Source organism: Corythoichthys intestinalis, chromosome 8 (assembly GCF_030265065.1).
Source record: "Corythoichthys intestinalis isolate RoL2023-P3 chromosome 8, ASM3026506v1, whole genome shotgun sequence".
NCBI classification, from domain to species: domain Eukaryota; kingdom Metazoa; phylum Chordata; class Actinopteri; order Syngnathiformes; family Syngnathidae; genus Corythoichthys; species Corythoichthys intestinalis.
The window spans coordinates 35,806,381-35,821,416 of record NC_080402.1 but is presented as its reverse complement, the minus strand read 5'-3'; the positions used below and the strand labels follow the sequence as shown (position 1 = coordinate 35,821,416).

Genomic DNA, 15,036 nt, shown 5'->3' with positions numbered 1-15,036 from the left:
TCCCAGGCCAGCCAAGAGACGTAGTCTCTCCAGTGTGTCCTGAGTCATCCCCACCTCACCAAGGAGGCGTCTAGGACAGAGGTCACGGAACCGCGGACCTCGGTCCAGTTCCGGACCCCCAAGCCGTCTGGACCGGATCTCAAGCTGTCGCGACTAATACACGTTGCAACAACAAAAATCATTTTTGTCTGCGGGTTTGCAGAGCGGAGTTGGTCAACAAACAAAAACCTTAGCGGTGACGTGCGTGAGCCAGCCAATGGGAGTGAAGCATTTGAAAGTTATTTTTAGAAGAGCATGTCTCACACTCGCTTTCCAGACTCCGCGGAGTGACAGCCAAATACTGAGCCGAATGAAGTTGGAGGAAGATGCAAAAAAAGGTACGGCAAATGGCGTGCTCAAAACTACGCAAGATTAATGCAGAAAACAGAGTGTTTAAGGAGTAGTGGACCAACACATTTTTGTTCATTTTGCCTGGCGGCTCATCTGTTCAGAGACGGTAGCTCTTGTAAAGAGCAGCAATTTGAAAAGGCTCTATGAAACGAAGCACGCAGCTTTTTCGCAAAGTTTCCCCATGAACTCTGCCATCGATTCTCAAAAAATAGCGGAATTAAGGGCTCAATATGATCGCACCTCAAGGCTCATGGTTCATTCATTCACTGCACAGCAATGCACAAATGAATGCTCCCTCAGAATAGCGTGGATATTGGGTCAAAACAAAATGTCTTTCAGTGACACACCGATTGTCAAAGATTGTATGAGTGCAGTTGGTGAAACTTTGCTTCATGGAAAGCAAAAAGAAGAGGTCTGTCAAAAAAATAAAGCAAGTCCCCCTGTCAGCATCCACAATTAAAAAAAAAAGTATTGAACATGCTCTTATGTTGCTATTAATGATTCAATTAAAGCACTTTTTTAGTTTTATGCACCTTTTATATATTATTTACATTTTTGAATGTTGTAATTATCAGCATGGCCATGTAAAAATACGTTTGTATTTTTGGGAAAAAAAAGAAGCATTAAAAATATTTCCGGACCCGAGATTGTTGTAATTTTTTAATTTCAGACCCAGAGGATTTTTAATTCATGACCCCTTGTCTAGGAGATATCCGAACCAGATGCCCGAGCCACCTCAACTGACTCCTCTCAAGGCGGAGGAGTAGCGGCTCGACACCGAGTCCCTCCAGGATAACTGAGCTTCTCACCCTATCTCTAAGGGAGAGCCCGGACAACCTGCAGAGGAAACTCATTTTGGCCACTTGTATCCGCGATCTTTTTCTTTCGGTCATGACCCACAGCTTGTGACAATAGGTGAGAGTAGAAACGTAGATCGACTGGTAAATCTAGACTGGCTGAGTTCCTTCTTCAGCACTACGGACCGGTGCAGAGTCCGCATCACTGCATATGCTGCACCGGTCCACCTGTTGATCTTCCGCTCTCTCTTACACTCACTCGTGAACAAGACCCCAAGATACTTGAGCTCCTCCACTTGGGGCAGGATTTCATCCCTGACCCGGAGAGGGCACACCACCCTTTTCCAACTGAGGGCCACGGTCTCAGATTTGGAGGTTCTGATCTTCATCCCAACCACTTCACACTCGGGTGCGAACTGCTCCAATGAGAGTTGGAGGTCATGGCTTGATGAAGCCAACAGCACCACATCGTCTGCAAAAAGCAGAGATGCAATGCTAAGGTCACCAAACCGGACACTCTCAGCGCTTCGGCTGCGCCTAGAATTTCTGTCCATAAAAGTTTCGAACAGAATCGGTGACAAAGGGCAACCTTGGCGGAGTCCAACCCTCACCGGGAACGAATCCGACTTACTGCCGGCAATGCGGACCAAACTCTGACACTGGTCGTACAGGGACCGAATAACCCTTATCTGTTTGGACAGGAAATGGTTTTCCTGCGGCGTTTTGTCTTTTAAATTGAATTGTTTTGAATTACATCATGTCTACATGAAACACCTTTTCAGGACTGAATGTAAGGAAAAGAAGACAAATCTTTTCTTGCACATTGCCAGAACTTAAACTACTTGTAGTTCCCAGTCCATCGTAGGGGGACACACAACTATTCAAGAGGCAAAAAAAATAATTCGCTTTATGTTGGTCTTCCTAAGTCCTGTATTTCTCATTTGCAACTTGTTCAAAATGCTGCTGCTTGATTTTTAACCAGTACACCCAGATGTAAACATATTAGCCCTAGGCTATCGCCGCTCCACTGGCTTCCAGTTCATTTTAGAATTGATTTTAAACTTTTACTGTTTGCTTTTAATTCTATTGATGGCCAGGCTCCTTCTTATTTGATGGAGATTTTAACCAAGGGCGTAGGTTTGCATAGGGCTGGTAGGGACATAACACTACCAACTTTTCAGGATGCTCAAATTGTCCCCACCAACTTTAAGCAACCTGATTTGCATTTTATAATGAGTTCAGTTATATAGGTAATTTAAAATGACTTTCCATATGTTATAAGGATACAATTGACCCTACCATTATTAAGTGAATTATTTTCATTATGTTCAGACTTATATTTACCCCTTTTTCACTGCTGAATGTGCTGGTCAATTTTTCCCCCTCAAACTCACGTTTGATTGGCTGATGACTTAACCACACACACACACAATGACCCGACAAAAAATACAACACGTCGCCAACATGCCGCCTCATCCTCTCCCTTCAAAGAAGAGGGTATTAGAAGGTTTTTTTTTTCAGTCAGCAGCCACTATAAGTAATATAAAAGGACATCAATGTTATGGAGGTGGGGAACACACCACTGATGAACAACCTGCATCGGAGTTTGCATAACATTAAACTGTGTGGATTTGCTAACCTGCAAAACTCGAGTTGGAAGCTGCTTAGAGAGAAGTGCCCTCCACTTTTGTATGTATTTTCTGCTGTTAACGTTAATTAAACTGTGAGAAATATAGTGAACCGAGTTTTACCCCCTTCTACCCAATTTCATTTTTGTTTTGTTTATGTGGTCTTAAAGCAACCCTTGGTAACTTTTCAGTTTTGATCGATTTTTGTGACGTTCGTGGACAAAAGCGGTAGTTTTCTGAAAAGTGTACATGCATGTTATGCCGTTATATCGTCCCTACCAATGTTGAGCCCAAACCTACACCCTTGAGTTTATCCCTCCGTAACTCTGACAGGACTCTTCGTTCTACCGGCCAGCTTCTTCTGCAAGTTCCAAGGTTGAGACTTAAACAGTGTGGTGATCGATTTTTTGCGGTTGCTGGCCCCAGGTTGTGGAACAGCCTCCCCCCTGAAATCCGCACCATTACAAATCTTGGCCATTTTAAATCGCGGTTACAGAGCCACTTTTTTAGACTCGCCTTTCCTCCACTCTAGGGTAACCTGGTTTATTTCTTAAGGGTTTTTAATGTTTTCAGATTTTATCTGTTTTATTTGCTGTTTAGACTTTTATCAAGATGCGTTGTTTTCGTTTTTGTTTCATTTGCACCTTCAGACAATTTGGAGTGTTCAAACAAACTACATGTGTGTTTTTGGTCGTGAGAGAAAACCCTTGTACATGGAGAAAATGCAAACTCCATAACAAGAAGGCCACAACCCAGTATTAAACCCTTGATCTCCCGACCAAGCAGTCTTCCACCGTCCTGCCCTCTGTACTGAACAGTATGGTGCAGAAGGAAAAGATTAACAACTGAGTTTTACCGTAGCAAAAGTGTCTTCGGTGACAAAGGTAAAAAAAACAAAAAATGGACATAACTGGTCGCAATGATTAACTGTGTGCTACAAAAGTTGCAGGACTGTGCTCACAGTCCACATAGTTTTCCTCCTCCGCCTGATCCACCATCACGTCAACAAAAGTGAACATCAACAAAAGAGACCCTGTGACGTCACATTGTCTCAATATGTTAAAAAAGATGAGTTATTGCAAGTCAACTCTGGCCAAGAACCCACGCCTGGACAACCTCCCTCCCAACCTGACCCGGCTCTTATGTGTGCTTCTTTTACTCGTTCTTTAGTTCAAAAGCGTCTTCAAAGGGACCTGGTTTTAAGATGCACACATTATTAAGATGGCTGTGAAGAATTGCAAAGAAAACCAAGTGTGCGAACATGGAAGGCAAGGGATGTAAAACTAATATTTTGGATGCATTTTTTGTTTTACTGTGATAAAGGTGATGGTTTGGACTTATTATGGCACACATGTCAAATCAGATGTAATCAGAATGTTGAAATTTTCCATAGTTAAGTGTATGTATGTGTGTATGTGTGTGCTGTTTGACTGGGCCCCTACTAAAAGCTTTAAATAGCTTATTCGGAGTGTCCCTTTCATGCATCTTGTCAGAGGAACTATCAAATTGTTATCAACTATCAAGATGTGTATTGTATAATATGACCAAACTTGGGAGTAACTCTTAGTTAAATATTAAAGTCACATTTGTGTTTTCCCCCTGGTAATATTAAAACAAATAAAATAATGGAATCTTTGTTTCCTTTTTTTCTTTTTATTGCCAATTAAAAATAGAAGGAATGAATGAAACTGATTATTTTTAATATGACACACTGTGCTTTTTCTTAAGAAATATTCCAATTCAAGGAGTTATTTAACAGAACAACACACAAATGCAATGAGCAAAAATTTTATACAGAAGACATCTTTTAACATCTGATTACTGTATATATTGTTAATATATCGTATAATTGTAACTAGACTTTGTTGACACATGAAGACAACACTCCAGCCTACTGATGAAGCATTAAAGACCCTCCACAAGAAAAGCTGCAGGTGATGCCTTCATGTCTTTTGGCTGACTTACCACTGGTCCCGCAAGTTTGAGAAGTTGAACCAGCTCAGTGCGAGAGTTCGGCGAGATACAGTCACGAATACGTGTCCAAAAAAATCCAGAAGAAGACGTTTCGTTTGCCTCTGAATAAACATTCTCAGAGTATTTCTTCATATCAACATCCATGGTGATACAGAGTGCAGGGCGCTCTTTTGTTAATTCAAAGCGTCTTCGGTGCTCTGCAATAGGAATGACCTGTGTCCACGGAAGTCATTGGAAGAGTAAGGAGAAGGGGAAGAGGTCCGTTTTTAAATCAAACTTAACTTGGAGCAGTCGCAATATTCCCTCCCTCCTCCGCCCCCTGCTCCCCCGCTGTCTGAGCCAGTGTTTGAGGCACGTGGATGAAACGTTTATCCAGAGGCATCCATTCTAGGACGGTGACTATTCAGGCCTTCTCCAGCTGATTATTAACAGGTAATTTTCTTACATGACATGAGCATACGAGAAGGAAGGCTTGGAATGAAAAGCTTCCAATACACTATCATACAATACTTCTGCTCATTGTGGAAAATAAAAATACTGTACAATATAAAATTAGAAGTACTTCTGGCTGACTGAATCAGACCAATGTATTTTGTTTGAGACTTTTGGACGATTCAGTCCAGCACACACACTCAGTGCAACCAGTGTGAGTTTGCATATTTTCCCCATACTTACATGGTTCTGGGTTTCTCTGTCATTTCATAAACATGCCAGTAAAGTGCTTGTAAAATGTTACTTTTTGTCTCCAGTGCTATTTGAAGCCCTCTGTCAGGCATTAGGGATGTGACATTATATTAAAATGGTGATATGTCGCGATACTTCGTATCCCAAAAGGTTATCAATATACCGTAATTTTCGGACTATAAGGCCCACCTGACTATAAGCCGTCACCCACCAAATTTGACACGAAAATTGTATTTGTTCGGAGATAAGCGGCACTGCACTATTAGCCGCAGCTCTCCTCACTCTATTATGGAATATTTACACCAAAGGATATTAACCGGTAAAACTTTATTTGACGACGCCATCATAAGACTGTCTAAGACCAAATGAACCACCATGAAGCTTTGAACCAATTGTTTCTAGAAGCTTCATTTGGCCATCATTGCTCCATTGGGGAAGACAGTCAACCTCTGCTGCCACCTGCTGTCAGCACTGTTGTCGTCCAACATGCCTCCTAGCATGCATTGCAGCGGTACAGATGTAAATTACAATCAAAATTCATGTTCTGTGCTAATTATTTCTTCAGTTACTGTTCCAGTTCTTTCATTAATTGCTACCTATGGTAATCAGAAACACTTTATGTATGTATATGATAGCTCATTGGCTGCCTTTGACGGCGCTAGTCATCTAATTTATTTTGACGGGGAGTTCTAACGTTATAACATTCGTTCATTCGCCCCTCTCAGTCAAAATTAATTTGACGTCTGGCGCCGTCAATGGCACTGAAAGATGTGCATTCACAGTCAGTCTTTCTGGTTTTGGGGGCATTTCAAGGTCACTTCCTGTTTATTTTAGGGCATTTACGGGTCACTTCTTGTTGATTTGGAGTCATTGCTTATTCATTTAGGGACATTCCTGGGTTGCTTCCTGTTCAGTAACCCAAAATTAACAGGAAGTGACCCACAAATGCTACAAAGTCAACAGGAAGAGATCCAGAAATACCCCAAAATCATCAGAATGTGACTGAAAATCAACAGGCAATGTCCTGATATCCCCCAAAATGAACTCAATTAAATTCAGAACTTCATTGGGAACTTCAGTCATAGACCTCACTGTCAGTTGATATGAAAGCTCCTACTGATATTGCGCCACAGCTTCCTGTAGGTGGCTGGGCCAGGCAGAGCGTGTAGGCTTTCACTGCGATAAACTTGGAACACACGCTGTGTTCTAACACCGGATTTAGGTGGAAACAGACCAAAAGTTTTAGTGCATGCAACCAGGCAGAAGTGTCTCAAGAGTGATTTGGTCGAGGATTCGAGGTAATTATTATATTAAATAGCACCATACATGCACTTTGAACCGTTTTGAAAAAAGTGATTTGAATGGAAAAAGAATGATAACTGCCCATTTTTTGCTTTTAACCAAAAATCTAGACTGTTTTTCATTCATATCGATAGAAATTCCGGGATTTACACATTTATTTACAAGAATTTTCAACTTAAAAATCTTTGTTTTGTGATGGCCACCATGTTGGATTTTATATCCATACACAATAGCATAACTTTCCATTCAAATAATCAGGTAATTTCCAGCCAACTAGACATTTCTACGTCTATACAACATTTTTTGGGGCTTTTACGTGTTTTATTTTCTGTAACATTTCAATCTAAAAACAACGAGGGTCAGATTGCCAGCAAGACATGCTGAGGGAATAATGATATCAGAATTTGACCTAAATATGTTTGGATTGTATATAGAAAAATGCTGAATTTGCTTTTGTTGAGTAAAATTATGATTATTCTGTATGCTTTCCTCAAGTGTTAAGTTTCCGATGTGAAAATTGAGTGATTTATTAGCTGTTGAAAACTAATGTCAAAATTGCACCAAAAAAAAAAAAAAAAAAGTCACTATTTTGGGGAAAAACTTGAAAATCTTGTGCATCTAGCGTAAAATCTGAGAATTTTAAAGCCATTTTTGTTATACTTACACTGCTGGTCATAAGTATTGGCACCCCTGCAATTCTGTCAGATAATGCTCAGTATCTCCCAGAAAATTACAAATACAATTACAAATGCTTTGGTAGTAATATCTTCTTTTACTTTACTTGCAATGAAAAAACACAAAGGAGAATAGAAAAAAAAAAAAAAAAAATCACTATCATTTTACACAAAACTCCAAAAATGGGCCGGACAAAGGTATTGGCACCCTTTGAAAAATCATTGTGATGCTTCTCTAATTTATGTAATTAACAGCACATGTTACTTACCTGTGGTACATAACAGGTGGTGGCAATAACTAAATCCCACTTGCAGCTAGTTAAAATGGATTAAAGTTGACTCAACCTCTGTCCTGTGTCCTTGTGTGTACCACATTGAGCATGGAGAAAAGAAATGTCTGAGGACTTGTGAAGCAAAATTGTGAGGAAGCGTGGGTAATCTCAAGGCTACAAGTCCATCTCCAAAGACCTGAATGTTCCTGTGTCTACCGTGCGCAGTATCATCAATAAGTGTAAAGCCCATGGCACTGTGGCTAACCTCCCTAGATGTGGAAGGAGAAGAAAAATTGACGAGAAATTTTAACGACATATTGTGCGGATGGTGGGCTAACATCAAAACAAGTTCAAGCTGTCCTGCAGTCCAAGAGTACAACACTGTCAACCCGTACTATCCGTCGGCGTCTGAATGAAAAGGGACTCTATGGTAGGATACCCAGGAATATGCCACTTCTGACCCAGAGACATACAAAGCCAGGTTGAAGTTTACCAAAACTTACCTGAGAAAGCCAAACACGTTTTTGAAGAATGTTCTCTGGTCAAATGAGACAAAAGTAGAGCTTTTTGGGAAAAGGCATTAACATAGCGTTTACAGGTAAAAAAAATGAGGCCTTTAAAGAAAAGAACACGGTCCCCACAGTCAAACATGGGGGAGGTTCCCTGATGTTTTGGGGTTGCTTTGCTTCCTCTGGCACTGGACTGCTTGACCGTGTGAATAGCATTATGAAGTCTGAAGACTACCAAAATATTTTGCAGCATAATGTAGGGCCCACTGTGAGAAAGCCGGGTCTCCCTCAGAGGTCATGGATCTTCCAGCAGGACAATGACCCAAAAACACACTTCAAAAACACGAGACTATGGTTTGAGAGAAAGTACTGGAGACTTCTAAAGTGGCCAGCAATGAGTCTAGACCTGAATCCCATTGAACACCTGTGGAGAGATCTGAAAATGGCAGTTTGGAGAAGGCACCCTTGAAATCTCAGAGACCTGGAGCAGTTGGCCAAAAAAGAATGGTCTAAAATTCCAGCAGAGCATTGTAAGAATCTCATTGATGGATACCGGAAGCGGTTGTTCGCAGTTATTTTGTCTAAAGGTTGTGCTACCAAGTATTAGGCTGAGGGTGCCAATGCTTTTGTCCGGCCCATTTTTGGATTTTTGTGTAAAATGATAATAATTAAATTTTTTTCATTCGTTTTTGTGTTTCTTCATTGCAAGCAAAATAAATGAAGATATTACAACAAAAGCATTTATAATTGCAATCATTCTGTGGGAGAAATTATCTGATAGAATTGCAGGGGTGCCAATACTTTCGGCCAGCAGTGTATATAAAAATCATTAATCGGGATTTTATTAGGGAACGATTGTGAATTTTTTTATGCTGCTGCTAATCGAGACTCATATATGCCTAAGGGAGGTCCCTGTTTTGCTTTTAGGTCACTAGCAGCTATGGTTTTGAAAATATTTGAATTTTAAGTTTTTGATAATAGGCCCCCTATTTAGCGGCCCCACACCCCTGATAGTGAAGTGTATGCTTCAGTTGTGCAGAGCATCAGTGCATAACCATGAAATCACAGAAAACTCAATGGCTGCCATTGATGACTATAGACGTCCGATCTGTTTTAAGTGGGAGGGATAGGAGTGAAGAACATTTATTCATTCGCTGCCACCCTTCCACTTCAAATGGATAGGATGTTTACTAGTGAGAAAATCACTGAAATTCACAGCAGATTGATAATAATTACGTTTTTTTTTCTGGTTAACAGTTGTATTGTAGAATATTGAAGAATGATTTCTTGACTTATGTATCGATAATTGTGGTACCACCATATAGTGAGGTAGTCATTATCGTGTGCCTTGCATTGCAAATCGTATTGTATCATGAGGTACCCAGAACTTCCCAGCATAGTGTTTATGCATCAAGAAGTTGCCATTAAATATTCCTCAATGAAGAAATGTTTGAAAAGTATTTTGAGTCAAAGGGCTGTTAAAGATCACTGAAGCTTACGCATACAGTGACGCGGTCTCATCTTGGTTAATGTAAAACTGTCAGCAGGACATTGCAATCACAAGCCGCAGAAAATTACTGTTACAAGCAAATATGCTGTTGTAAAGAATGGACTACTGTTTACATGGATGAAAATTGTAATGTGTTGATAAAACGCACCAATAGAGTGTACTTCCACTCTTGCAGTTGGAATCTGTTATTCTGCACATGCGTTTATTTACTTTAAGTAGTAACCAAACCATGTCATTGATTTACAATAACTGTAAACCTACCTGTTACCAAATAAAAAAGCTGATAGGAGAGCCAGAATGTTCTTCGTGCTCATAGAATAACTAAAATGACCGAATCAATAAGAACAGAATAAAGTTGGACTTTTACTCATGGTTTTTTTTTTTTTTTAACTTGTTTCTAAATAAATACAATCACCAATTAAAAAGTGCATTTATGTTCACTTGGGTTTTCTCTGATGTTTACATTTGGTTGATCATCTTAAATATCAAAATAAGGAAAAAATACAATGAAATAACTGATACGGGACAAATAACTTTTCATGGCACTGTAATCTATTTAGAAAACGTCTCGGAATTCCCTTTACAAGTTCTTTAACCCATGAAATCCTAATTTAAAACTGTAAAATGATGCCTGTTCATTCCTGTCCAGATTCAAGGTAAATTACCAGGGTATTTTGATATTTTTCTGTAATACAAAGTTTGTATTTTTTATTTGATATCGCTAAAGATGACCAAAAGGCTCAATTGTTTGGATCCAGATCACTGGGGTGCTGGCACAACTTGACCTTGGAATATTTACCCACTGTTCTTTGGAGAAGTTATTCAAATATTATTGAATACTGTTGTACACCTTGGGATGAGAGCCAGCTAGAAACAAAACACTGCAAAAAAACCTTTAAGAATAATGCTGTTGTTTAAATGCTACATCTTTAGTCTGATGTATTTATATACAGTGTATTTATATTGCTGATAAACCATGCAAACATATTGAGTTCAGTGTGTGACATAACCTCAGGCTCAGCATCTGAAAACATAAATAATATCGTATTTAGTTATCAACTTTTCCCTAAATGGCCATTATTAATTGTTATTGACAACATGATGTCATCCTTTGTTCTATGTTAAGACTATTACTCTCCATGATGTATTACTTTAGAAAACTTTGTGATATCATGATTGGTAATAATGTCTGATGTTTGATTTCTGCTGGGCAGATACAACTTAATAGACTACTTTGTCAAGGACTGATGTCAATCCTTTACTCAACAGCGTGACAGTGAACTTCCTTGAGCTTGGAGGTGATGTGACAAGTTAATTTGGTACTTGATTAAGTAAAAAAAGATTATTGTACAAACAGTGAAACAAAGGCTTTTGAGGTAGATGAAGTATAGTTAAAATTACAAGCTTGTTTAGGTAAATAATCAAGGATCAAGTGCATATTTTTTAACGTGATGTGATGGTATGACCAAAATGTTGTTTATTTGGTGAGACAAAAATGTATGACGTAGTCAATGTTACTTTTTAACAATTCATAATGTTTAAAAAGCCTTTTAGGTAGCCATTGTGAAGGCAGTAGATGACATTTGAATTGGTGTGGATGTGATTCAAATAGTACTTTAGATTTTTTACACAATTGCAGAGCGAAGTACTGCATCTTATCTTAAGAAAAGGAAAATGAAGAGGTATTTTATAATAATATAAAGCACACTGCATGAAAAATGCATTTGATGTTTACTTGCGTTCTCCCTGTCTGATATGTACGAATTGTTTAATTGAAGTTACGAATCTATGCAAGAAAATAAGAATGTGAAAAGAAGGTGAATACTTTTACATGGCCTCATAATTCACTGCGAAAACATACAATATTAATGTATAAAAATCTGCAATATATTTTTACCCATAATAATCACGGGCAGGACTGGATTAAAAATTAATAGTATGTCTAATAGTCTTTAGTAATCTAATCTCACAGCAAAGGCTTTTATTTTTGAAATGCAGAGAAGAACAGAACTGTTTGCACTCCTTGTGATTTTGCAAATTCACCCACTTAGAAAATAGGTAGAGGTCTGAAATGTCAATCATAGATGTATTTTCACTTATAGAGACATAAACTAAAAAAATAAAATAAAAAAAAATCCAGAACCCATGTTGTTTTATTTTTCAATAATTTATTTGTAATTTACTGTAGTTCATAAATATTTGTACCCCTGAGAAAGTCAGTGCTCATATTTAGTGCAGAAGCTTTTCTTTGCAATTACAAAGGTCAGACGCTTATTTTGGTTCTTCATTAGGTTTTCACATATGGAAACAGGGATTTTGGCCCATTCCTGCACACAATTCTTCTTTAGATCTCTCTAGATCTGTCAGGTTTCGGGGCTGTCGTTGGGAAACACCAAATTTCAGCTCCATCCAAAGATTTTCTATAGGATTGAGGCCTGCAGACTGTCTAGGCCACTCCAGAACCTTGATATACTTTTTACGCAGCCACTCATTGGTAGCTTGGCTGTGCGCTTCGGATCATTGTCATGTTGGAAGATCCAGCCACGACTGATCTTTAAGTCTCTGACTGAGGGAAGGAGGTTGTGGCTCAAAAGCTGATGATACATTTCACCATTAATCCTCTGCTTTATACAGTGCAGTCGTCCTGCCCCCTTTGCCAAAAAGCAGGCCCAAAGCATGAGGCTTCCACCCTCATACTTCACAGTCGGGATGGTGTTCTTGGGATTTAGCTCATTCTTCTTTTTCCTCCACACAAGATGAGTAAAGTTCGCACCAAAACGTTCTACTTTGGTCTCATCTGATAACGTGACTTTCTCCCATGACCCCTCTCCATCATTCAGATGGTCCCTGGCAAACTTCAGATGGGCCTTCACAAGTACTGGCTTCAACAGGGGAACCTTCTGAGCAATGCATGATTTTAAACCATTGCACCATAGTGTTCTACTGACAGTAACGTTTGAAACTGTCGATCCAGCTCTCTTCAGGTCATTGACCAGCTTCTGTCCTAGCTCCTGTCATGTAAATCGAGGCTGAGGCCTCTCTTTTCTCATCATGAGTGATTTCCCACAAGAAGAGATTTTACATGGAGCCCCAGTCCGAGGTAGATTATCAGTCATGTTTAGCCTTTTCCATTTTCTATCAATTGCTACAACGGTTGATTTATTTTATTGATTAATTCCCTAGCTGCTTTCCAATTGTCCCATAGCCTTTTCAAGCTTTGTGGAGCTCAAGAATTATTTTTCTGGTGTCTTTCGAAAGCTCTCTGGTCTTGCCCATGGTAGCAGTTAGATTATGACTGAGTGTAGGGTGCATGGGTGATAATAATGAGCTCAAACGGGTGGTGGTTTGGTGGTTACTCATAGGGTAAAGGTGGACTTTTTTAAGGTAGACTGACAACTCTTTGAGTGTCATAATTATTGCTGATTCTCATGGGTAGAAATACTTATGAACACCAATAAATTACAAATAAATCATTGGAATCCCCCCCCCCCCCCCCCCCCCCCCCCGAGTATGTCCCTATAAGTGGAAATGCATCTACGATTGAAATTTTAGACCTCTACCTATTTTCTAAGTGGGTGAAATCACAAGGGGTGCAAATACTTCTGCTCCTCACTGTATATTTTTCGATTATAGCCAGAAAACACTGTTTCAACTAATACAAATTCATGTTATGAAAAAAATTGTATATCATGTTGGTGTACGTTTTGTTTTGTGTTTCAGAACCAGCCATTACTGGATTCTAGTGGACTGCACTTGTTCAATTTTAGTAAAACACTTTAAACGGGCTTGTCACTTTAAGACAGAATCTACATTTGTCAGCCAAAATGTGGACTGGCTCTAGCTTTGAATGGGCAAGTATACAAAGGCGTCGAAATAATGAGCAAGAAAGAAAAGAGAGGATTTTTAATGATAAAGTGAGAACCATCGGTGTTGACAAGGTAGGCCTTGACAAGCAGGTTGATGACCACAAGAAGAAAAAGGATGCAGAAGAACTGGAGCAGAGCTCTTTTGAGGCCCAATTTCTACATAATAGCAAGCAAGCGTACCTTCTCCATGTCAAAGAAACAAAGGAGAAACGTGCACAGGAGAAGACCAATTTTCAGGAACAATATCAGCATGTAATCCAGGAGAGGTTGAACCGGGATGACTCTGAAAAACCACTTGAACACATGATGCCCCCTGGAATGGCAGGTGAGGACCCGGGAAGTGAAAGCCGAATACAGAGGCAAAAAGAACAACTAAGGGAGTGGCTTCTCCAGCAACAGACAGAGCAAGCCGAGGAGAAAGAAAGACAGAGGATGGATAAATTGAATTACGACAAATTCAGAGTTCATATTGACAAAGTAGCAATGCAACTGGAAAACATTGAGATGGAGAAAAGGAAACAAAATGCTGTGGAGATGAACGAATTCAATCAGGCCATGGCCATAGAGAAGGAACGTCATGAACGGGAACTGAAGGATGACCCCAGAGAGATAAAGCCGAGTCAGGTAGGGGTACCTGGAATTTTTCACAGCTATGATAGAAGGCCACGTCCCGAGAGCTATCAACAAATGCAAAAATTCTGGAATCTTCAAGTAGAAGAGAAAATGATGACAAAGTTAGAGGGGATCAAAGAAAAGAAACAATATGCTCGTTGGTGCTCCAACGCGGCCCGCGCGGCAATGATTATACAGAGACAGCAGGAACGACAGAAGAAGGAGCTGCGGCAAGAGCTGGACTACGACAACAGCACTACAGCCGAATATGACAGACGCAACAGACCGGACATTAAAAGAGGACGCATTGATGAAAGCTTCTTTGCCAAATTCAATACCTGCAGTCGTTGAAACGCCGCTCACGAATGAAGACAATGGAAATATCATTGTTACTATTATATACAATATAATCAACAAGCATAACAGCCATAGTGAAAAAAAAAAAAGGACAAACCACTATTTTGACTTTTTGTTAAATAAAAACTAAAATCAGATCATCCCTCAATTGAAAATATCTTCATTTTATTTTTAATCAATTCGTTCTTTCACGCTTGTCCTAACATGACAACTTCTGTTTCATTTGTGGTTAAATGAGTGTGTCAGTGGCTATAGTAAATGGGCAAGTGTGTGGGAGGAACTCTGTTGCAAATTCTGCAAAAGTTGATGAGATAAAAGAAATATTCATGCTATGACTTCTAAGTTTTTGTGAGCTACAAAACATTTCTAGAATAACATACAGTACATATAGTCAACATTCACAGACCTCTTAATGTGTTTAGCTTATTAAACATTAAACCACATAATTTTAACTTAAAACC

General features: G+C 39.4%; 2 protein-coding genes across 6 annotated transcripts in view; one reads left to right on the top strand and one right to left on the bottom strand.

Annotated features, from left to right (window-relative positions):
• Nucleotides 1–15,036, bottom strand: part of LOC130920947 (coiled-coil domain-containing protein 40-like) — a 45,584-nt gene that overhangs the window by 6,858 nt on the left and 23,690 nt on the right. The gene's annotated exons all lie outside the window — the stretch shown is intronic.
• Nucleotides 5,184–14,641, top strand: LOC130920949 (RIB43A-like with coiled-coils protein 2). 3 transcript variants are annotated; one of them, XM_057844515.1, is made up of 2 exons: nt 5,184–5,221; nt 13,461–14,641. In XM_057844515.1, the coding sequence occupies exon 2, from the start codon at nt 13,565–13,567 to the stop codon at nt 14,567–14,569; it is 1,005 nt and encodes a 334-aa protein (XP_057700498.1). In that variant the 5' UTR covers nt 5,184–5,221; nt 13,461–13,564; the 3' UTR covers nt 14,570–14,641. The 3 variants fall into 3 exon arrangements, with proteins under 3 accessions (XP_057700498.1, XP_057700497.1, XP_057700499.1); XM_057844514.1 differs by lacking the exon at nt 5,184–5,221 and adding an exon at nt 10,935–11,038; XM_057844516.1 differs by lacking the exon at nt 5,184–5,221 and adding an exon at nt 11,126–11,199.